At 38.0% G+C, this 23,823-nt stretch overlaps 1 protein-coding gene across 1 annotated transcript; it reads right to left on the reverse strand.

Annotated features, from left to right (window-relative positions):
- Positions 1-1,489: 1,489 nt before the first annotated feature.
- On the reverse strand, positions 1,490-23,798 carry LOC110044293 (large subunit GTPase 1 homolog). The gene is made up of 16 exons (XM_089282496.1): positions 23,647-23,798; positions 18,485-18,602; positions 15,789-15,909; positions 15,622-15,708; positions 13,618-13,704; positions 12,687-12,747; positions 11,373-11,455; positions 11,057-11,135; positions 9,320-9,985; positions 8,587-8,688; positions 8,241-8,381; positions 7,804-7,930; positions 7,619-7,698; positions 7,362-7,490; positions 4,501-4,533; positions 1,490-2,138 (listed from the first exon to the last, which is right to left on the reverse strand). Exons 1-16 carry the CDS (start codon positions 23,734-23,736, stop codon positions 1,980-1,982), a joined length of 2,163 nt encoding a protein of 720 aa, XP_089138622.1. The 5' UTR covers positions 23,737-23,798; the 3' UTR covers positions 1,490-1,979.
- Between the last annotated feature and the right edge of the window lie 25 nt (positions 23,799-23,823).

Genomic DNA, 23,823 nt, shown 5'->3' on the forward strand with positions numbered 1-23,823 from the left:
AAGAGGGAGTGACTCGGACCGTCTGAGGACCACGCTAAACTTTCAAGAGGGTTTCTTTAGCTAGATAAGCGTTTATTTCGGTTGTCAAAATTACAATGGGCGACAAAAGTGTGGAAACATATTGCTATTCTGGAGTACTTGACACGAATTTTACCCCACAACTCCACAATTTTAACCCCTCCCCCCAAACAATGTTGGATTTCCTGACCTTGAAAAGGGGGAGGGAAGGTGAGGGGATCTCAATTGAATTGGAATAATGGAATATTTCAGTTTGCACTCAATTCAGCTAACACAATGACGTAACTATCTTCCCTCGCGCCATCATTACTAGTTTTCGTACTTGTATACATCAGTGATGCAAATACCGCAATCTAATCATTTTCCAGCCTCGTACAGTTTTTAAGATGAAGATAAGCACTCACCCTCTCATGCGAATTTTAAATAGATGGCATTTTTCGGTTGCTAACTGCAGTAACACACAGTAAGTCATCAAGCGGGCACAGAGGGTTCAAGATTGTGGAAAAAATACCTAGCTTTTAATATGTTGTGTGACCTTTTTGCAAGGATAATTTTTTTGTTTTGATAATTCAGCTGAATGGAGTGCAACAGTGGTCTGAAATTATACGAGGACGCGAACTTGAATTGAAATGACTAGACGATTTCAAATCAAAATTGCACGACACAGATGTCAATTGCCACTTTATTACATCGATCCTGAATTAAATACAGGGTTTTGGCCAGTATACCAATAATCCAGTAGAGGGTTCGTTAAAAAGCGGAACAGGAAAAGCTTTACGTCTCATTTTGTATGCAAAATAGAAAAAAGATCAAATTTAGAGCAAAAAGAATTGCGATTTGTGAATAAATCACGCTGCTGAAAGCAAATCAGATCACAAGGATCATCTTTGATTTCAAAACAAATGTAAGAGCTACGACGCACTTGTAAAGTTTGGAGAGCGACTCTTACGCTTCTTTCATGCCCCTCACTTCCCGCGGACATAAAAACTCGATAAAGCACGCTAAAGCGGAGTAACAAACAAACAAACAGTGCAGTTCAACCACTTTTTCGGCTCAAACTTACTGGAAATAGAGGAAGAAAAATGGAGAACACGAAATAACAGAAACAATTCCAAAATTCTACATCTGTTAATCAATACAGCACTTATTAGAACGACATAATCAGTATTTAGTAGTGATTTCAAGATCCCTACAAAAAAGTACTGGGGGATCATTTCGAGTTCAGGTTAAAAAAAAACAAACAACAAACACAAAAGCAAAAAAGAAACCAGGGATCATTAGGGGTCAGAATCATTACAGAAAAGGTCAGAATAGGAGCTAGAAAAAAAAAAAGAATCGCTTTTTTCTTACTCCCGTGAGATCAACAGGAAATCAAACGAACTCGTTTTGATCGAATGATTCGGTCCTTTTCTTCAATAACATGTAGTAAAATAACAAAGAAAAGTGAGACAAAAACCACGGAAAACTCATGCAAAGTATGTTAAATAGAGATTTATTGATTTTACTAAAACACACTAAAGCCTTGTTTTCACTATAGCGACAAGCACAAGCACAGCTCTTATGTCACTGTAAAAACGTCCTTGACCCAAGGATAAACACAAGCGCAAGCTCAAAGGTTAAAATGCTTCCTTTCTTTGTGTTTGCGTTCGCTTTATGCCATGTGAAAACGAAACACCGCATTACCACAGTCTGGCCAATTAAAACACTCGTTCCAGATTTCCTCCCATTTGAACAAATCTGCAGAGGCCGCGGTTGATTTTGATGAAAAGTTTTCCCACGTTTGGAACTGTAGAATATTGTATGACAAAAAGTGTAGGGAATTTAAACACAGAAATTAAAAGGCACAAGCGTCAAATAAAAGCCGTAGCTCCTCCTTCGTTCCATTAGGCATAAACACCTTATTCTTGCGCTTGCGTCTCTGGTGAAAACCAGGCTTGAGAAAAACACCGCAAGCAATATTTTTAATTTTTAACAAGCCTTCGAAGTTTCTCTCTCTTATTCTTGTTATGATGCTTCTTCCAAGGCTTGTAAAGCAAAGCACTAGCTTCTTGTGGAGGGACAATACCATACTGTCTTGATTCTGTAGTGTGGAAGCCTCGAGAGAAACAGCGAACTTGTTCCTGTTAGAAAACAAAAATTCAAAAGTAAGTACGCGTGACGTACATATGGACACCGCTTATTACTATTTCATTTCCAAAAATCTCTACATTTTGCGCATTTTGTTGAACAGATTTTATTTTTGGCCACTCATTTTAGTGTACTTAAAACGGTATCTATACTTCATGTTTGATTTTCCCAATCACTGGACATAGAAACATTGCGTTTTGAAGTCAACGATTCTCTAGACTTGCATACAATATATCAGACTAAAAACATGGCTGCTGGTTCACTAGGTAAGAAAGAAGACTTCTTTTAAGAGCAAAATTAAGAATCGCTCGTTTGGAAAATTTACGGTCTGTTTGTTGTGACGAAAAATTTACCTGTTCAGCTTGTTTGAGGCCATTAAAACAAACTTAACTACAACATCAGAGGAAATATTGCCATTTCATTCAAAGAGAAGATTCAGAAAAGCCTCTCATTGCTATACCAGGCCGAGTTTGATGGCCCAAAATTTATAATTTAAAAACTATCTTGATTCTTCTGTTAGATTCTGGAAGTTCTAAGCGGACTTCTATGTCTTGTGTTCTTACGTCACTATGATAAGACAATAACTGAAAGGTTGATCAGTCGTTATCTTACTTTATCCTAGTGTTTCCCTATCTTTTCTGCAGTTAACTTTCACCTTTTGGTAATGAATGAAACGAGCCGATAAGCAAAGCTATCCAGTGGTACAAACCTTACCGGCACCTACTAGTCTGCGACGCAGTCAGTTATTAGTATTACAATTTGGCAGTGTCAGGTCAGTAGGCTGACCATAGTTAAGTGGCAGTCCCGCTAAAGGCGGTCCACTCGATTTCGGGACCAAAAATAATTTTCCTTCATTTTTTGTCAGTGAAAAGGGTTTGACACACACATATAAAAAAGCACTTTATCATTTTCCAATTCCTTATTTTTGCTTTGCTATGAGCCAAAATTGAATTTTGCAAGATACTAAAAGACAAGCATCAAGCATAAAACAGAAGTAAAGCCCATCATTCATCGCAAAACATAGTTCCATTCAAGCGTGTCGTGTTCATTCACGTTCATTTCCCAGCGATGCAACCGGCAAGTTTTCGTTGTTGTTGCTCTTCAAATTCGGGCATATAGCCCTCAAGCTCCCAGTAGTCTTGGCAGTAGTACAGGATTCAGTTGCCATTAAACGGTAAATGAAAACTTACGATTTTCTTCTTCTCCTAGTGCTACATCTGCGGCGGAATTTATTGAAGGGTCAGGACGACGGCTACGGTTAATTTCTGCAGACCGGCGCCATTATTTACTTTTGGAGTCTCGCAAGTCTTGAGAATTGATCAACTTTAATGCAACCTTCACCTCAAAACTGGATCTAGAGTGTACACAAGTATTAAAGGAAGCTATTTGCCACTACTCAGAAGGCCAACAAACGAACCTGAACGGAAGAAGATGTATTTTCACCGGGTGCTTGGGTTATGCATATGAGCTTTGACACGAGCGATAGCTATGTAAACACACTGACTATGGCAGATTTTAATCTGTTCTCGCGTGCAATCCAAGGAGATACCCACCGGTTTGAACTTATAGATCGGTTTATTAAGGTATGAAATTTACTGTGATGTGCTCTTTAGGCTTCATTTAGACCCAACTTTTGAGATTTTCCCCGTCAAATTTGGCTAAATTTTAGTAGGTGATCAAAGGCCTCGGAGTAGGGTGTCTTCCAGCCTCGCTGGTAAGCTTAGAATTTTTTGAAAAGTTTCCATATTTCGTCAGTCAAAGTAATGAATGTACCTTAAAATTCGCGTGAAAACGAAATTCACTGAGCTGCATTTTAGGCGACGTAGCACGCTTCACAAAATCGGTGAATTTTGCCTTTCTGATCACGGTCGGCAACCTCAGTTCGGCCAAAATTCAATTTTGGCTCGTAGCAAAGCAAAAATAAGGAATTGGAAAATAATAAAGTGCTTTTTTATATATGTGTGTCAAACCCTTTTCACTGGCAAAAAATGAAGGAAAATTATTTTTGGTCCCGAAATCGAGTGGACCGCTCTTAGCGGGACTGCCACTTAATAGAGGGGAATGGTTATGAAACCTGACAAATTTCTTTGTTATATGTTTTTGTCCGCTTTTTTGGCCTTGACCGTGCACAAAACACAATAGTTGTTTACTCCGTACTGAGGAACTAACCAACTACGTAACCAACTACGTAACCAACTACGTAATTCATGCATGGTGTATGAGCGAAAGACAAAAGATTGTGCACGGTCGTGGACGATCTGGGCATCTTTGTTTGCTTCTTTGATGTTTGCCTGGCTTCATAATCATTTCCCTCTAAAAACTATGGGCTGACATGACTTCAGTCTGGCAAAATACCTGTTTAAAGAAATTCTTGTCCACATCGCTCATCTAAGAAACAAGACAAAACATACGTCAATGTCCAAACACGGTGGAACAATTTACACAAATTAGTTTCACGACGGTAATAACACGAAACCTGTAGCCCCCGGATATCTGACTAAATCGCAATATAGAAATTGTGCATTTTAATTTCACAAAAAGAGAGAAAACTCCTCCCCCCCGCCACCTCTACACAAATCGGCTCATTGAAGTGTTTTGGGGCAAAACCCAGGCAAAACAATTATTTACACTGCAGATACTTATTCCTGGCCTTCATCTCGACAATTGCCAAAAACTGCCAAAAACGTGGTTTTACAGTAATGAAAATATATTCTCTCCAATTCAGTTTATCTCTTGGGCATACACACAAGGCAAAACCAGTTTGTCATATAGGTATCATAAGGAAGACCATTTCGATGAATCATCATTGTTGTGATGAAAATATTTCAAGAATTTGTTATGCTAATGACTAATTGCAGCATTTAAATGCGAACAATAAAAATGGAAACCATTAAATGATATTAGAACTAAAGTTCGCACTAATGAAGTGAATAACAAAATTCGATCGCTTAATTTTGACTGATATCGGAATTTATTGTGATTTGATTCTCTAGATTTTTAGTTCTCTGCGTTTATAGTTTTATACGATCAATTATCGTAGATTTTTAGTTTTAATTTTTAGAATATACAAGGGCAGTGAATTACCTGTTAACTCGCTGATTACTGAGCTAAGCGTAATTTCACGTTAAATAAAGTATCGTATCGTTAAATTTGCCAGCTTATAATTTCCATAACGAAGGAACGAAGGAACGAGAAAGTGCCACAAGGGCTGAAATCAAAGGGTATGAGAAGATCCAGGCGAGTGGAGCGAACTTTCGTTACATTATAGCGGAGCTTCGGCGCGTCGTAAGCGAGCGAGCGGAGCCCCGTACCTTAGAAAATTTGGTAACCAATCGATCTAAAAATTTTGGTTGTCACGTGACTGTCCGCACGCCAAACCCTATACCTTGAAAAATAAGAGTAGCACCATTACCATAGGTACATATATGTTATTTGCCCGCGAGGCGGTCCGTATAGTGAAAAACTGTGACCGAGGTCTTGAAAATGCTGCCGAGGCCGCAGGCCCAGGGCAGTATTTTGAAGCCCGTGGTCACAATTTTTCTCTATACGGACCGACCTTAAAGGGTCTTGTACCCTCAGATATAAATTTTTCTCCAAAAGAACATTTTTTCGAAACACGAAGATTCAACATCTCTGATCATTTGCAAATGTATTTTGAAACAATTTTAGTCTAATCACTCCTTGATTTACGTTTAAATGAAGAAATCTGCACACTGATGGCTATATTTCAACATGGCGACAACCATAGCAACGGTTGTGTAAAGTCCAAAACTACTCGCAAAATGGAGAGATGTGTACTTATGAGAATTTTGCATCACGGTCCTGAACATTGTTTTCTCTACCATCTTACACGCTTCTTCAGTATACTTGGTTAACATCTCTATGACTGGTGTGTATTCGGGTATTCAATGGAATATTTATGTAAGACCTTTCGATACACCTCCTCCCCCTGCCTCTACCCCCTCCCCGGTTCACAGGACTAATTTGGGCTCTCGGAGAACGAAGTAAAACTTTAAAGCCTTAGTTCTCAAGATGACCAAATAGACGGATCACCAATACCTCGCACACGGTATCTCCATTGGGTTTCCACCGAATGTTGCCAAACTTTCAAGATTGGTAAAGGACACAATTATCTAAGTCGTGAACCTCAAAAAGTTGCAATTTATGAAATGTTTTCCCTGTTATTTAGTTAATATAGTTAATATTAGTTGATATTAGTAAAATGTTTCCCATTTTCTCGAGAAAAAAAACCCAAAACACTGTTTTCTGAGGTTTGCTCCCTGGACAACTTGCCTATGGACAGCATGAACACCACTTTTTAACACTTAAGAGTTATTCACTAACTGTTGTGGCATGTGACCTGGAAAAGTTAATTTTTTTTTTTATTGTTCGCATTTAAATGCTGCAATTAGTCATTAGCATAACAAATTCTTGAAATATTTTCATCACAACAATGATGATTCATCGAAATGGTCTTCCTTATACCTATATGAGTGCGAAGTCCTTAACGCCAAAACTGTTCCACAGAGTTGCTTTATAAAAAAAAAAAATTTTTAAGGTATAAGACCCCCTTAAGCCGGCAAACAACATGTTAACTTTTTTCCCAGTGGAAAATTGGTTTTAATTACAAATGGGTTGTTTACGTAACTTTGTCATGGTGCCCTCTGCTAAAGATTTGTAAAAAGTCTTTGCATCGAGGGAGTAACTCCGATACTATACAAAGAAAGATGCATTAAAAATTTATTTCGAACTACTTTATGTTAGTTGCATTTAGTTTACCAGTCAAATTCTCCAAATTTTTTTTCCGGTGTAAAATTTCGTGCAAAGTTGGAAGTTGAACTGTTATTACTCTGGGAGAGAAGGAGGTCGCAAATTCACCCCTGACACGTAATTGACTTTTCTTCCGACAAATTCCTCGCACAATCGTCTGTTGGAAAGTCCCTGATATATTGGGTACATAATTTGTACAATCTTAGAACAATTGGGTACACCTATTTGGATTAGTTTGTTAAAATTTAACTGGGCAAAAATAGTGAAACAACATGCTCACAACTGATCTTTTTTTGAGTTTCTGATCCTAGAAAAACAAATCTTTTTTGTTCCTTGATGGTTAACCTTTACATCTATATATTACTTTTATTACAACGACAATCGCGCAGAAAGGAGCGGATATATTCTTGCTCTAAGTAGGAATAAACGAAAAAAAGAAAAACTACCTGTTTGTGAGCTCTCTCTCTGGCCTCCCGATCTTTCCTCTCAACATCAGCAAGGTTTTGCAGTTTGCCGATTTGCTGAAATTCTGTTTCATCCTGTCCAGGTGGTGCAATGCAGTATAGAAGTTTACCCTACAGAGAAAAGAAAAGAAAGTAAAAAAATTGTTTCCATCTTATACAATGTTCATTGAAGTCTAGTTCGTCTCAAAAAACCGGAATGATGTTTTCTTTTGAAATATCCTGTAAGCTGACTAACTAACCCTCACATAATCCTTTAGGATGTAGCGGGCAGACCTGGAGCAATCCGGGATTCCGTGCGAGGTCATGAAACCTCTGATATCTGCAAAATAATTATACAACTCTCTTTAGTCAGTCTGGTTTTCAGTTTCTTGCTCTGAAGTGAAAGGAACAAAGTCTGGCTTTACACATAGAAGTAAAAACTTACAGCCATAAGCACACAGCAGCTCATCAGCATAAGGAGCCCTAGTGGGATCCTCTCCTTCCTGGGGTGGGGCAATGTTAATACCGTAAACTACTTCAAGAACACCACGAGGAATTCTCTGACAGAGGTGGTTTAAGTCAAGGAAAATGAATACGTACAAGCAGCATGATGTACTACTCAAACACAACTCTACACCTTTCTTCGACTAAAATCAATTATTTATCTATATATTTTTCATTACTAGTTGACTTAAGCCACTTTTAAAGGTTTGTCACTAGTACTACAGGTTTATCTGTATCATCATTGTGGCAGGAAATGAATTGTTTAGCACAACAATTCTAGTACTGGAATCGAGACAAAACAATTGATAATAGTTGATTAAACAGTGAGTACAAATGCCAAGCCCTGAGTCAAGGCAGTGCGATGGAGAAAGATATAAGAGAGACAGCGGGGACATGGTCTCTCATCTGGTCAATTGGTAAAATTCCATTGAGGATCATCTCAGCTTTTGTGGACACAAATGAAGGAAACACAAGGCCTGGACAGTCACACAGCAACACCTCATCATTAACATAAAGTGTCTGCAATAAAGAGTTCAAGTCAAAACATGCAAGTACAAAGACAACATTTGTAACTTTTTCATTCTCAAGTCTAGCTAATAATTTCAATGTTGTAAATGCAACAATTGATCGTACCAAGTTTTCTGTAATTATTGCATTGAAATCTAATGAAGATAGGAGGTACAGGGGGCAACCGTATAATTGACCGAAGTGCTAAAATTAATACCTGAAAGTGCTTTGTTCGCCCAGGAGTTGCTGAAACGGGAACCTTCTTGTCATTCAGAAGAGTGTTGATTGTTGAGCTTTTTCCAACATTCGGGTACCCAACCTGTAAAGATATTGAAAAAAAAAAAAAATGAGAGAGCACGCCCTCAAAAATCTCTTGAACAATCGGATTATAAGCTCGAAACTCTATGACTGTATTTCTACTCATAAAAATCGAGAGCCAGTAATCTAGTGGTAATTAAGAAGATCTAAGAAGAATTCTGAGAGCATTTCCGTAAAGAGCAACAATTTTCAATGTTTTATTCATTTAGTACTAAGCTTCACAATTTAGATAAATCACGTGGATTGTATTGTCACTGTACGTGCCCTCGATCATTAGTTTTTTCAACAGTTCCAAGTATTTTTCTTGTCGGGGTAACGGTAAATGTCCTTCTTTAGTCTTGTCAGGAATTTAATTAACCAATATGTTCCTCCAAAACTTCGGAAAAACGAGAAAACGTCACCAATTTGTTGACGACTTCCAGCCACTACACACTAATCGCTGATAGTGTAATTGTATTAGTGTACAAGTAGAATTCTACTAACTGACTTTATATACAAATCACATTTAACTAGGAATGAAAAACTAACTAATCATTACTCTTTTTCCAAAACCATCTCCTCCACCATGTGATACAACATGTTTTTACTTTTAACTGGAAAATAATTCTCAACTTATTATTATGTTGACTTACTAAACCAATAGTTGTGAGCAGCTTTTGTGAATAATCCGCTGTGTTTTGTTGTTTTTCCCTGTGAAGCGTTTTAAATAAAGCCAACAGCTCATCTCTCGTCAGAAGGTTTGCTGACAGCCCATCAAACAAACGTTCATGCTTTGAGTCCGTATCTGAATTCAACTGAGTGCCAACACTAAGGCAGCTGTTTAACTCCTTTGCCTTTTTTTCTAAGGATACTTCATTAATTATTCCACAATCAGTAGTACTATCAAGGTGTGCTATAAGAGGTAGTTCTCTTTCTGTTATAGATTGGTTGTCAGTTTCTACATCCACTGCTTGTTCACTCTGATAAGATTGAACATTTGAGGGAAGATGTTTACAGTCCACGTCATTGGTGCTGTTGCTAGGACACATAACATTTGCAATTCTATCTTCAGACAATGTTACTGAAAGATCACTCATATGAAGGTCCGACTTTATTGGACTGTTTGCTTCAACGCCAACAACGCTTGAATCTTCAGCACCTTTCACCTCATTCTCGACTGCCAATTCTGCAAGTTTTGACCAAAGTGTCAAATTTTGCAAAGAGCCATCCCCTTGTAACTCTTCCTCTCGTCCTTCCCTTTCCATTTTCTCTTCCTCTTCCTTCTCTTTCTGACTCTCCTCATTACCTGTAGCCATCAACTGGAGTGAAAAACATATATTCAACGATATATGAAGTATTGTTACTTTGTCTGCTATTAACAGTTTAAAATGCACATCGGCTTGAACAACCACCTGAAAGGCCTGGGTGACAGTCTTAGTCTTGACAAGTCTTATTCAAACCTCTTGAGAGATCTTTAGGAAAGCCAAACAAAAATCATATCAATTTTCTTAATGACCAATTTCCCGAGTTTGAATTTACCATAACATCACCATGTTCTGGACACTTTTTCACAACACATTTATGGTAAGAGTCACAGTCAAAGGTTATCACAGAATTTCGACAGTAAGACGTGTTGCGTTACAGTAACCTGTATACTTTCCACTCTACTTCCCTTCTTTCTAATAACAGCAACTGACTTTCAGTTTCACTGGATAGTTCAGTACATCAGCTAAGTCTACTTGACTGATCAGCAAACGCAGCCCACGCTCTTCCAGTTTTAATCGTTGTGTGTAAATTAATGTTCAACATTGATGTGTTTGCACTGATTTGGGCTTCTTTTAATCAAATGCCATCTTTTCTTTCAAACTTTTGTTGCCCCGCCCAGCTTAACAATCATGGTTATTACGGAAGAAATTTATTAGTTTAAGATCACCCTGCTTTTAGCAAGTAAACAAAACCAAACATATCAGTACAGTTTATGCACAGGTATGGTGCGGTTTATTTTGGCACATTGTCAACAATAAATACTATTACAAAATTTCTGAAAGGAAACACATAATATAATGCCTTCTGTATTCTTCTTTGGGCACAAACGTTCATGAAAGAAAACATGCCATGTTCAAGACTCAGTTTGATTATGTTGCTTCTGATAGCTGCACAAGGCTTGTAGGTCACAGTCACGACATTCGACAATGCCTAGCCTGTTCCACGCTCTCGGTCAGTGGGGACAATTAAAAAAGCAGGCAGGCGACAAGCGGGATCAGCGATAAGCGGGTCTCTTTTCTCTACCAGACCCACCCGCTTTTTCCATCCTACCCACTAACCGAGAGCCTGGAAGGCCCTGGAACAGGCTAGACAATGCCTACTAAAAAAGTCATGGGGGCACTTACAAGCCTCTCGCTTTCCTGTTGTGCAGACCAAAAAGCCACCGGTAATCCAACACTTCTGAAGTATCTTGCCCAGGAGTCTCTGTGTACACAAATCATTTCATAACAGTATAGTCTGTTTTTTAATATTGTTCAAGAAGGGACCTGTCAGCTCAACAAATACCCTTAGGTAGCCATGAAGGTAATCAACTCTAAATTCGTATTGACTTGATAGCAAAAAAAACTTTCAAAAAAACTTTCAACTCCACTAGACTGCTCTGACAATAGAATTGGTTTTCGGGAACACATTCGACAGTGAAACACTAGTCTAGCTATTTACCTTTGCTCTGGAGATAACAAATCTGCTTTATTTATGAGAAGAAGATTGCATTTCTTTGGATCAATGTCAGTCACATAATTCTCCTTAAAACAAGGAAAGAATGGTGGTTATTAATCAACAAATAATATTTTTTGATCACATTTTTTTCTGTCAAGATGGCAAAATATTGGTCAAGTTCTTTCTCGTGTGTGCTGTTCCAGGTCAGTAAACATGCAGTAAAGACCTGGCCAACATCCCATAATCTTGATTTACCACATACGGCCACTTTAAGGAGAAAAAATGATGCTCAAGAATCAAAGTGAAAGTAAAAAAGTTCAACTAGAAGTAGAACCGAAAATAGAGTTTAACTTAGTAAAACAAACAAGCAGCTGTTGTTTGTCTTCAGAAGATCAGAGTGAGTATCAGTTAAATTGTTCATGTTAACACATTACGTGTCAGGGTGCAGAGCCTCCTGAGACCTGGACCTGAGCCTCCACTGGAGTACGTGTTGATTAATTCTTCTCAAACTCATTCATGATTAATCAAGCCGAAAAAAGGGGCAATCATAACTGCGAGTATTTGGATATGTGATCTTAATTAGCACAGATTTTTTACAATTATTTTGTTTCTCCATTTTTTCCTCAGTTTCAGTTTTGATGGAGAAGACATCTCAAACACTCAAGACTTCTGACCACATTTCCAAACACCTTGAAAGTTAGTTAGAAATACTCTGCTGCGACGTAGTTTAAACTCTCTTCTAGGTGTTTGGAGATGTTGTAAAAACAGCCTCCCGTGTTTGATAAATGCATCACTCAGTTATCAATTTCAGTTTATTCCAGTCACTCGTTTGAGAGATGGTTTTACCAGCACCGTTTTGTTTCCTTTATCTTACTGTCAAATGCCTTCTCTAACAAACGGTTGCTACGTACGTGTCCGATTGAGAGGCCATTACAGTTCATGTTGTAGTATATATCATAGACAGCTTTGGATCACAACCCGAGTTGACTTACTCAACACATTTTGACATCATTCACATAGAGTAAATGTAGATACCATAAATGCCAATAATTTTGAGTTGTTTTAAGTTTCGAGTTAGGTAAACCGGATTCTAGTACAGCTACCTTGTGTGTTTAAGGGAGATGCAAAGCTTGTGCTCAAGTCCAGGAAAAAGTTATCACTCTTCTCTTTATTACTGAATGTGTTAGAAAGGACTACGACTTATACCCTACATTACTCCACCACTGGGAACATTTCAGTGACAATAACTGCACTGCATAAGGATGAAATCCACGTACTTGTAAGAACAAAACAAAACAAAACAAAACATTGTCTTACCAGGTCTTCACATCTAAACAAGAGGGGGTTTCTTGCATCCACAATCTGGACAACTACGTCACTAGAAGAAAGCACAATACATTGACTAAAAGTACCTAAGAATTTTATCCTCTCCTCTGCTAATCTTTAGTATGTATATTTCTCGACCTCTTGTCTCTCACTTCCCTGTCTGGCTCTTTTCCTAAGAGGTGGCAGCCAGACAGCCTCACATGCTTCACATGACTGTGCCAAAGATGGAGGAATCTAATGATCCCTAAATTGCTTACAGTTTGAGACCGTTTGGCTAGGGTATGCACAAAAAGCTACCATTGGCATATCACCAGTTTTTTTATCACAAAAAGGGTATTTCTTCCTTTTTATGCCATTTTTCATTTTCTTTTTCCATCTCTTTCCTCTGTGTTTTATGGGCCTTTCAGTCAGTCAAGTTGTTTGTGGGTTTACATAGTGGAGTTGTAAGTTATACTGAAGGAGGAGGCATGGCAACATAAATATTAAAAGTATTGCTATTTCAGTTCATGCTGTTGGGTAGTCTGTATGCAACTAGATCAAATTATGGCCTTACAATAATAATAATGATCATAATAATAATAATAATCATAATCATAATCATAATCATAATTATAATATAATATTAGAATTTTGTGTATTGATGTCAGTGTAGTATACACTATACAGCATATTCCTATTTCGCAGTTGTTTTGTTTTCCCCTCAAAAGTCAGTAACTTTTTCTGTACCTTTGAAAAAGCTAAACTTCAGTGTAGCTTAACTTGCTTTATGTGTGAAGAAAAAAATGTTCTTATATGTCATTGATACTAAGTGATTGCACAAGCTGCCTACTTCTACCTCTCCCACCATTTGGTCTTGCTGCTTAAGCTTTGATCTGACAACATTAATTGAAATAGGTGTATACTCGTTACAAGAGGATAGTACCTGCGTTCAATTACTCTCCACAACTGTCTCCAAAAGTCGAGATTACGTTCAAATGGAGTTAGGAGTATATGATCTTTTTCTTGTAACCTAAAATAACGACACAGGTTTTTTACATGTATGAAGCTCAAAATAACCAAAATCTATCTTTGCAAGTAAGGAATTATAATTAAAGTGATACATGTTACTTACTTATGACAACCTAATTTTGAAAGATGATAAATTATTTTTACAACAAGGATACTATTCCACAACAACTTTGCAAATAACCTTCTTTTTACATGTACTAAATAAATGACTTTCTATATTTTTGTGATCTGAAAAAAACAGAGGAACAAAATGAAAATTTCATGTCATAAGATTACATGGATCCTTGTTGAAGGGCTAGGAGCACATGTTGCTTGCGTCAAATTCGAATATACGTAATTCAAAGGGAGATGCAGTGGCCTAATGGTTAGAGTGCTGGAGGTCTGGTTAGAGTCCTATCCGGGACCATTGTGACACTTGACCCTCACAATGCCTCTAAATAGGCACTGTGCGTATAAATGGGTACTGGAGATTTAATGCTGGGAATAGCCCTGCAATAGACTAACAATCCACTGAGGGGGGGGGGGGGGGGGAATGCTCCCAGTCACTTCATGCTATAGACATGGAATTAGGTGGGTTTTGTTCAAATCAGAAAATTATTTCAGTCTAAGAGTTCTTTGAGTAATGTGAAGATTTAGGCAAGAAAGTTAACATACATGTACAATTATCATCATGTAAATAAGCATTTTCCATATTTTGGGTTAAAGTACAGAAGTCCATGATCTACAATAGTGCTGAAATGAATTCCCTAATGGCCAATGGAGGGTACGCAATTGATGTCCCCGCTGCCATATTGGTGAACCATTAGTACACCAACTGGATGCCATTGCCTATGTCATTTGAGTCTCACACTCCCGAGTGCCTTTTCTCTTAGATCCTGCGGTACGACCTACATGGACATCACTGGATCATCTTTGGCAGATTCAACTAGCTCTTTTTATGGGACTATTCTTTGCCTAAGATAAATCAGTCACATATTCATGATTTTACATAATGCATGACATTTTTTCGATAACTATGTTTTGGTCAATGCCTTGCATGACTCACACATCTGGCTTGCAGGCTCACTGCCTCACATACTGTATACACTCCCTTAACATCCAGTTGATGGTTTTTCTCTGGGGCAGAGACAAGATTTGTTTACCTCATACTTAATTTAACACTGCATATTCACATTCTTTTTTTAAAATATCACTCCATGCAGTATCAAGATAATTATAACCAGCATACAAAGCACCATGGTCTGGGCTGGGCTATAAAGGGTACATTTACTGGTCTTGGGTCACATGCAAACATTTACCATTTCCTTTGCTTGCAACAAAAAAGGAATATTATAGTAGATATCTACATGCAGGCAAAAGAGTTTCAAATTAAATATGGCAACAAGTTGGGACTAATGTAAAATACTTGATGCTGGTACAATTAATCACAGTTAAAATGTAACAGATTTGCTTTTGCAACTTTACTTCAAGGGTCATACAAGGGTATTCTCGTGATGCATGATTAGCTGATTTTATTTTCCGTAAAACGTGAATTTAGGAAACTATGCCTTGTGATCCGTGACCTGAAGGTTTTGCATGACCCGTGAAGAACTTGAATTATTAACCTATATTCATGATTTCGCCACTCTGTTCTACGTGATTTTGAGACGCAAGTCCTCAAAATGGTTAGAGATGTCTATTGAGAGTGATTTAGACATGCGATTCATCAATATGGAGCCTTGACTTAGCCTCTCATGATTTTGCTTTCTTCAAACACTCTTTCTAGTATAAGAAGAGAAAGAGTATCTTACTTGCTTAAATTTCGTGATTCGGGAAAACAAAATTTTTACATCCGTGATCCGTGATCCTCTATATATTTTTTCCGTTCATGAACTGTACCAGAGATCCCCTCTGTGCAACCCCCTACTTAGGATCTTACTGTGCAAGTTGTCTTCTCCATTGAAGAAAACTTTCCTTCTCTGTCTGGTCTAACTCTTCAGCTGTCATGTTCTCATCCCATTCTGGCCTACAACAAAATGAAACAGCTACATGTACCTTCATAATGTTTTGTGCATTAAAAAAATGTTTCTGTCAAGATGAGCAAACCTGCGAGGAATTCTGAGGAAATGTTGATGCTCTTGCTGTGCTTGTTTAATTGCCATCACTGTCTCACTAGTCAAAAGACCTTCATTATACTTTGTAGTCACAATTGTTGTATTCAGCTTTTCTGTATAATAAGTTAAGGGAAGTAAGAAGGTAAGTAAGTACATGTACATAGGTAGGTAGGCAGGTGGGTACATGCTTAACATAGTTTTTTGGAGAGCTACATCACACCTTAATTGGCCCATAGAGGTATGCCACTAATCAAAGTGGGCATGAGCACCTGATCTGTACCAAATATGTAAGAAGTAACAGCAGGAGTACATTTCCCTGGCACTACATGTACATACATGTCTCATGCCAGCTGACATAACTTCATCTGCATTACAAACCATACACTTCCACAGCCTAAGATTAGTATCTAGATTTAGCCAAGCCTGAAAGTGGAACTCCTAGGCCAGGTTGTTCAAAGCCTGATTAAGCTAACCCAGGATAAGTGAGAATTTTGATTTGAGTTCTTTTAAGTTGGCAGTGAGGTTTCTGTTTATATTGTTTGGCCTTCTGAGTTTCAATAATCTCAAACTACACAAAACATAAGCAGTGAGAAACACTCTTGTAAAAGAAAGATTTATACTTTGGTTAACTTTTAATCCTGGGTTAGCAATAACCAGCTCAGTTCCGAACAACCCGACCCTGATTACAGTAAGTTAACCTAGTTTGAACCTGTGATCCAATCGAAAAGCCAGTACTTGGTCAGTGGTTCACTTCAACAAAACATGTGACCTCTGTTAGTTTTGAAACACTGATCATTTATCAATTTCCTATGCAACCTCCCACTGATTTATTATCAGTTATTATTCAAGCCAAGTACGTGATTTCAAAATCACGCTTTCATAAAATCGTGATTTTCACACGTATGTAATAGTTCTAGAAATTTTGCCGCTAGGAAGTTGTCTTTATTGTGGGCACCACGTCTCTCACAACGCCTTAGTTTTTTCATGTAGCATAGGCAATATAAGACGACGCACAACTTCTTTTAGTCAGAGATTGTTGGTTAACTTACAACACTACTGTGCTATGATCAGAGGATCCAAGTTACCTCTATTTCAAGTGTATTTTGCTGTCTCTCTGCTACCTTTTGGTGCAAGTCGTCAACCAAATTACGTAAGTTCTTATTGTTGTAGTTATTTGCTAAGTCGTGAATTGTTAGTCTTTTCTTTATCACAAAAAGATTTCATTTAGTCTATCTAGGTTTTGTTGAAATCGCTTTCACAGCTCTACTATTGCTAAGGCTTATTGTCAAGTTGCCTTATTAGTCAGCGGATACCTTGTTTTGACAGGTGTCAATTGACCATACAATGGATGTCCAATATTGAAGGTGTATATGTATGTTGTAAATCAAGGCAGCATGTGCAGATGTAAAAGACCTTGAAAAACACACGCATGCTTAGAGCATGTGGCACACGTATGGGCGTTGTATGGACAATCACGTGACAACCAAATTTTCACGGCTCGATGGGTTAAATTCTCTAAGGTATGGGGATCTCTCCACTATAAACTGTACATTTCTAGGGCTCTACAGTTATAGGTGTAGGTACAATGTTATCATTCAGTAATGAGCTGTAGTCTAGCTTCTACAGCTCTACATTTTAGTGATAACTTTGTCTGCATTGCAAACTGTACATTCCTACTCCACATGTTAAAGGGGAACCCACATCATATAATTATACATTTACAGTACCGCTCACACGTATTGCAGCACCTGGAATGTGTAAATTGTGAAATATGCGCATTTTCATGCATGTACCAAATTTTACACACATGTAATAGCCTGAAAAGCCTTATTACATACTTTTTGGTAATGTTATTTAGATCACATTTAACATGCCTTTTGTAACCAGTCACATGCATATACATGCATTTTTTTACACAGAGGTGATATGTGACATATGCATGCCACAGTTGTCTCAAGGTTGCCATTTCATGTGTATTTTCATTGAAATAACTACTAACAACACTCCACAAAAATTGAAAAGTTTTCCATGTTTACTGAGCCACATTCACCAGCATTGTTCATTTTGGTCAAAAGAAAAATGTGGAAGAGATTTAAGGACATTCATGCTAATTGTTTCTGCGCATCTTTACTGCACACACAAATTCACACACCAACTGTTATATGATGGATTGGTGAATGACACATTTTGTCAGAGATATTTGTCAATCTTGTTAGTGACTGTCACAACTTGTTTTCAAATAACTCACATGTCGCAACTAAGTTAGGGATTATAACAGGTACGTCACATCATGTTACTAGGATTGTGAAATCATGTTAGTCACAATTTTCATCCAATAGATAGTCACTGGAGAGTTTTTGTTGGCACTGCATTCCCTACTTTGCACAAGAATATATGAAAGATAAATGAAGATTTTATTTGAATTCAAATCTATGCCGGGTTGTGATGCGTTGTCTCTGTTTCAACATTTTAGAAGAGATGGCAACCCTTATCACCATATTCTAAAAGTGTAGTTTATATGTCAACAACACTGTTGAGCAAGAAGAGTATACAGTTTATAATGCAGATCTATAAAGGTACAAGTAAAGGGCAAAGAAGAACTTTGTAATGCAAAAGGTTTATGTTGCCGGCAAATTATCAGTGAGATAAAGTGTATTTCATTAGCTCTGTAAATAATTAACACTTTACCTGCAGTAAACTCAGTGCCAGCCAGTTCAGCTGTTGCCAGGAAATCATCCAAAGCACTTTGCTCAGTGATGGACTGCAGGTTGGGTGCACTGTCATTGTCAAGCTCACTGCAATGCAGCTAAAAACAATACACACAAAATAAACAGAAATTGTATCACCTGACGACTGTTGATGTGAAAATATGGAAAAAAACAACATCATTGCACTGGTATCAGGTACAGTTTAATTTACCATAACAAGTAAAGCTACTAGAACTTGACGATAGATGCGAATGCAGCCACAACACTACTGGAAAAAGACCTGAAAAAAATTTCAAGTCTTTTTCCAGTAGTGTTATCACCACATTTGCATCTATCGTCATGTCTTCATTTAATTCCTACTGTTGGACATCTATTACTACTAGAACTTGTTTCTTCAACAACTTGGATTGGGGTGATGTCCCCTGAAAAGCTCTAACAAGCTTGGTGATATAATCCTGCTACTAGATAAGCAGCCTGGGCATAGCCAGGGGAGGGTTCCAGGGGTTCCGGAACCCTCCTTTTGGGTTACGACTTAGACATAAAAAACTGTTGGGGGCAACAGTACAATGGAGCGTCTAACATGTTCTACTAAGCGAGGCGCACAAGCACTGATACAGGAAAAAAGTCTAAAGGCTGTGTACACACACTGCAGGGCTCACTGTCTGAACTTCCCAATTGTTCATTCCTGTGATCAACCCCTTATAAGAAACATGCTTTTGGAACATTCAGTGAAGTTTACAATGGTTTAAGTATTCACCGAAGCGTAACTAGCTTTTGCTAGCCATAATTGAGAAAGAAATACCAGAGGCCAGCTAAACAAATGTGCTCAACTTGTGTCAAACACGGTGGGTTGAAAGGTAAAAGGACATGAAGTTTTCCTTGCACTTTTCCCATCTATAGTAAGAGCACTAGAAGCTCTGTCAAATGCACGGCTGTTTGCAATTCAATTCGGGAAACTACCTGAAACTGCCTGGAACAATTGTTTAGCACATTGCGCCGACTAAAGACTCACTTGAGTCTGGACTTGCCCTAATGCAAATTCATTACAACGGGCAAATAGAAGTTAGTAAAACAACCAACCTTTTTGTAGGAAAGCATCCAAGATGCCTCCTTCTTGAAGATCTACATCTTAGCTGAGTAAATGGTAAATCATAAGACTACAGTCTTATCCATTTTTAATTTTGTTAGCGTTTCTTTAGGAAGCGAGATTTGCAATCTCCTCTTGGAAATCCTAGTTACGCTTGGCACTGCTGAGATAATTCGAAATTTGTGCTCAAAATCAAGAAAATGCTATCTCTGAGGACCTAGAATACCAAACTTTTCCGGGGAACATGCCCCCGGACCTCCCTAGCAAAGAGCACCTCCGGTGCTGGATTTTCATTTTAATTGGGTCACCGATACTATAGTAGGAACCCCTCTATGCAAAAATGTTGGCTACACCCCTGGCACAATTTGATTTAAGTAAAGCTACTCTCCCCATTAGATTGGTGGGAGTGGATGATCCTTGTTTAAGATAAAATCTGGGAATTTTAGTCTTAATTAAGACAGAACCAGCCGCATAACTGTTGTCATGGCAATGGCACGACAGGTGTCATTACCCCGGTATGTTTCTTTTGTGATGTACATTTCTGGTGCCAAGTTTAAAGAACACTGCTTTAATATTTCTAGAGTTATTCTTGATCGAGTGTTGTGCTGTTTTAGTAGAACCACCTATGATGTCATCACTTTCCTTACAAAAACGTAAATATCTCTTAAATGAAAAAAGATATTCCAAAAAGGAAAACGCCATTCTTCTTTACTTTGAAAAGCCTCGCAAATAAGCAGCAATTATTTTTTACTTCATAGGCACTTTAATGCATATGTTATTGCATGTTGTTATATTTTTGGGAGCCATTCGATTAGCGCTAATCATATGGCCCCCCAAAAACATGCTATTTACATAGATGTGCTAAAGTAGTAGTAGATTTATAACTGACAATACAGTGTAAGTCTGGTAAATGTCTCTGGATAACCAGCTTGATGTTAGTAGTGTTAGTAGTGTTAGTAGTGTTAGTAGTCGTAGTCGTAGTCGCAGTCGCAGTCGCAGTCGCAGTCGCAGTCGCAGTCGCAGTCGCAGTCGTCGTCGTAGTAGTAGTAGTAGTAGTAGTAGTAGTAGTAGTAGTAGTAGTATACTTTATTTACCCTCGGATTGTAGAGTAGCTTTAACAGCTAATGTCTCCGAGTATTTCCACAGCACAATGGGCAGAGACCAGACCACAACACCGGGAACTTCGTGCCCTGCTCTTTACGATTAGTGTGTGGGTTCTTTAACGTCCCCTGCTGACCATAACAGTGAAGATGTAGGAGACGGGGCCTACGGTTTATCGTCCTTATCCGAGAAGACTAGAATATCTAACCATTTGCAGATGTCATTGCAAAGGCAGCATATTCTGAGTTAAACCATTTATTCGAACTTGAAATGAACAGCAATCTCTACGACCAATTACAACCCTAAAAACTAGTAAACAACATCTCCACATGGTCGCAAAACCTCCACTAAGCGTTCAAAGTCATGTGACCTAAGTATTTGCACTTTTTGAGTACACTATAGCAAAATGTCCTTCACATCAGTTAGCACGACTACAGTTAAATGTACATTTAAAGACTACCATTGGTGACAAAAGCATAGAGTCGTAGAGCTCTACAAAAATGTCTACGCCAAAGTAAGCTTCATAACATAGGCGCCAGTTGCTTTAGGAAACAGTAAAAGGTTGATTTTACGAGAATACGCAATCATTGAGATGCTCATTTCACTAACATGAACAGTAACATGTTGATTTCAGGAAGCTCTTGAGGTTAGGGTTCTGTCCCCTGATCCCAGAAGTTCGAAACACTACAAATCATGCGGACTTGAAATGATATCTCTGTTGCAATTGATTGTTACTTGTTGACCATTGTCTGTGGGACTCCCTGTATTAATTAATTCAACAAATCCATTTCCTCTACTTATATTGTAGTGAGTTTATTGTTGTTTACTAGGCCATGAAATGTCCACAGAAGGTGATCGCAATGCATGTCTTCAACTCACGCGCGAGAAAAGATGACGGTCAAAGCAAGACATATTTTATCACGCTAAAATCAGTTCTCCCTTTCCAAACTTTGACACTGGTAACACTTGGCAACTGGGAACAACTCACGAGAGGGTTTTTTTTCTTTGGCAAAAAAATGCTTTTAGACTTTACTGCCTGGATTGACCTGAACTCAAACAATGACTTGACTGTGTCTGTGTTGGGAAATAAGAACACACTTTGCTTCTTTAAAATGCATTGCTGACTTACCGGTATACCAAGGTTTTGTGATGCCTCTCAACCACGGCAGGCATGCAAGGTACAAGGTATTTCCTTTGGTGCTAGATTGATCTTACGTGTTGAATTTCACGTCACAATAACCAATATAAACAATCTGTTTCCCAGATTCCCACTCTTTTTCCTTTTTTTCTTTGATCTACATGAAGACAGCTAAGATTCTGAAGGATTTGATTTGACTTTGAACTTTATAAACAGAAGCTACATTAATTTTATGTATCGTATTAGCATAAGATGCTGCCATCTTTGCCTCAGAGAGAGCTATCTTAATCCAGACAGATTTTTTTCCAAAAATGTGCAAGTGACTTCAAAAGGTCCAGGTCAGTGTTTAAAATATACCGTAATTTGAAGCCAAAATCAGAACCAGGAAAAAGATAATAAGAACTAAACAAGGTTAACCCGAAAACACTGACCCCCGGTCCGTGGACCCCTTCTACGGACCGGGTCTGCGGACTACCTATGGACCGGTCCATGGACTCCCCCTATGGACCCACTCTATGGACCACCCCCTAAGATATAATAAAAATAATGAATAAATATTTCAGTAACGGGTTGTCTAATAGATTACTCATGATGGCAAAATTTTGAACGTTACATTGTGCAAATGTAACAGACCTGGATTCAGGCTCGGGTACAATTTAAATCATTACACATTGCCATTTCCTTTGCTGTGGCCATAAAGTATACGAAAGACGCATATGGGGAAGCCTCCGCTGCCATTTTCTCCAGCCCATTCTCCTGTAGGTTCGTGAACTCGTTCCAGGCTTCACAATTTGCTCAGTGAAATAACAGATACAACAACAATTAACAGCCTAAAAATATATCCTCCATAGCCAGATTGAGCCATGAATGGAAGGTAAGAACTTTCCTTCTTACCATCGGCATCTCCTTATGTTGAAAACAGCTTTTAGGCATTTTATTTTGGGGATGGGGTGGGCTGTTAAAAACACAAGTCTGTTACATTTGCACAGTGCAACACTTGAAAAATCACCGACACGAGTCTGAATCTATTAGACAACCCATAAGTGAAATCTTTATTTATTATTTATTGCTTGCTAAATTCATGTTCCTGACGACTGTTTTTTGTTCTACACTGAGAATTGGTCCATATTTATTTTATACAGAGAAATTTATTACTCAATTCAAAACAACAGAAAAAAATGATAGGTCACCATACTCATTTGCGAGAAAATGACCATTTACCTCTATGGTGAGGTCCAGCCATAAAGAAAAAGCCGCCATTTTGTAATGTGTGCACGCTAATCACGCGTGAAATTATGTGCAGAAGGGATGCGCAATGCAATACTGGGGAATGACCTAAAAATCTAAGCTTAATAGTAATAGTCACAACTGAGACGTTAATGCGGACGTGAGTATCAGTGAGATTGATTTGTTTGAGTAATTGATATAAATCCATGTCTTATTGTTGATTACATTAAATGATATAATTGCCATGTCAGAATTTATCCCAACAGAGCCTCAATATCATGTGCTTTGCTGACTAATCCATACACATTCTATGCTGAATCACCTTACAAGATTACGTTAGAAACTGTAAAAGAATCTTATCAAAGAAAATAAAGTACCTTGAAGGTTCAAGCTTAATTATCACCGACAATTCACCAATGTACGCATGAAATGCGATGCAAACATTACAAGATTTAAACTTACCCTTTATAAGATACAATTACACACAGAGATCAGAAGAATTAACCTTAACTTACATCATTTGTAACTCAATGTAAGTGAAAAAAACAGACAGCTCTAAAGCTTAATTCGTGACATAAAAAAGACTTACCCAGCTATTTGCGTGCTTGATATTTCCACTACTTTTAACCCTTTGTCTTATAATACTTTTTCCTAGGGACGGTTTGCTTTTCTTCCCCATTTTGCGTGGACTTCAAGAATGACACGTGATAAATACAAGTATAAATTAGGAATATTATATGATTTATTAACATGAAGTACTTTCTTT

Source organism: Orbicella faveolata, unplaced genomic scaffold (assembly GCF_042242905.1).
Source record: "Orbicella faveolata isolate gen_17 unplaced genomic scaffold, um_ofav_v1 contig_12, whole genome shotgun sequence".
Lineage (NCBI taxonomy): Eukaryota > Metazoa > Cnidaria > Anthozoa > Scleractinia > Merulinidae > Orbicella > Orbicella faveolata.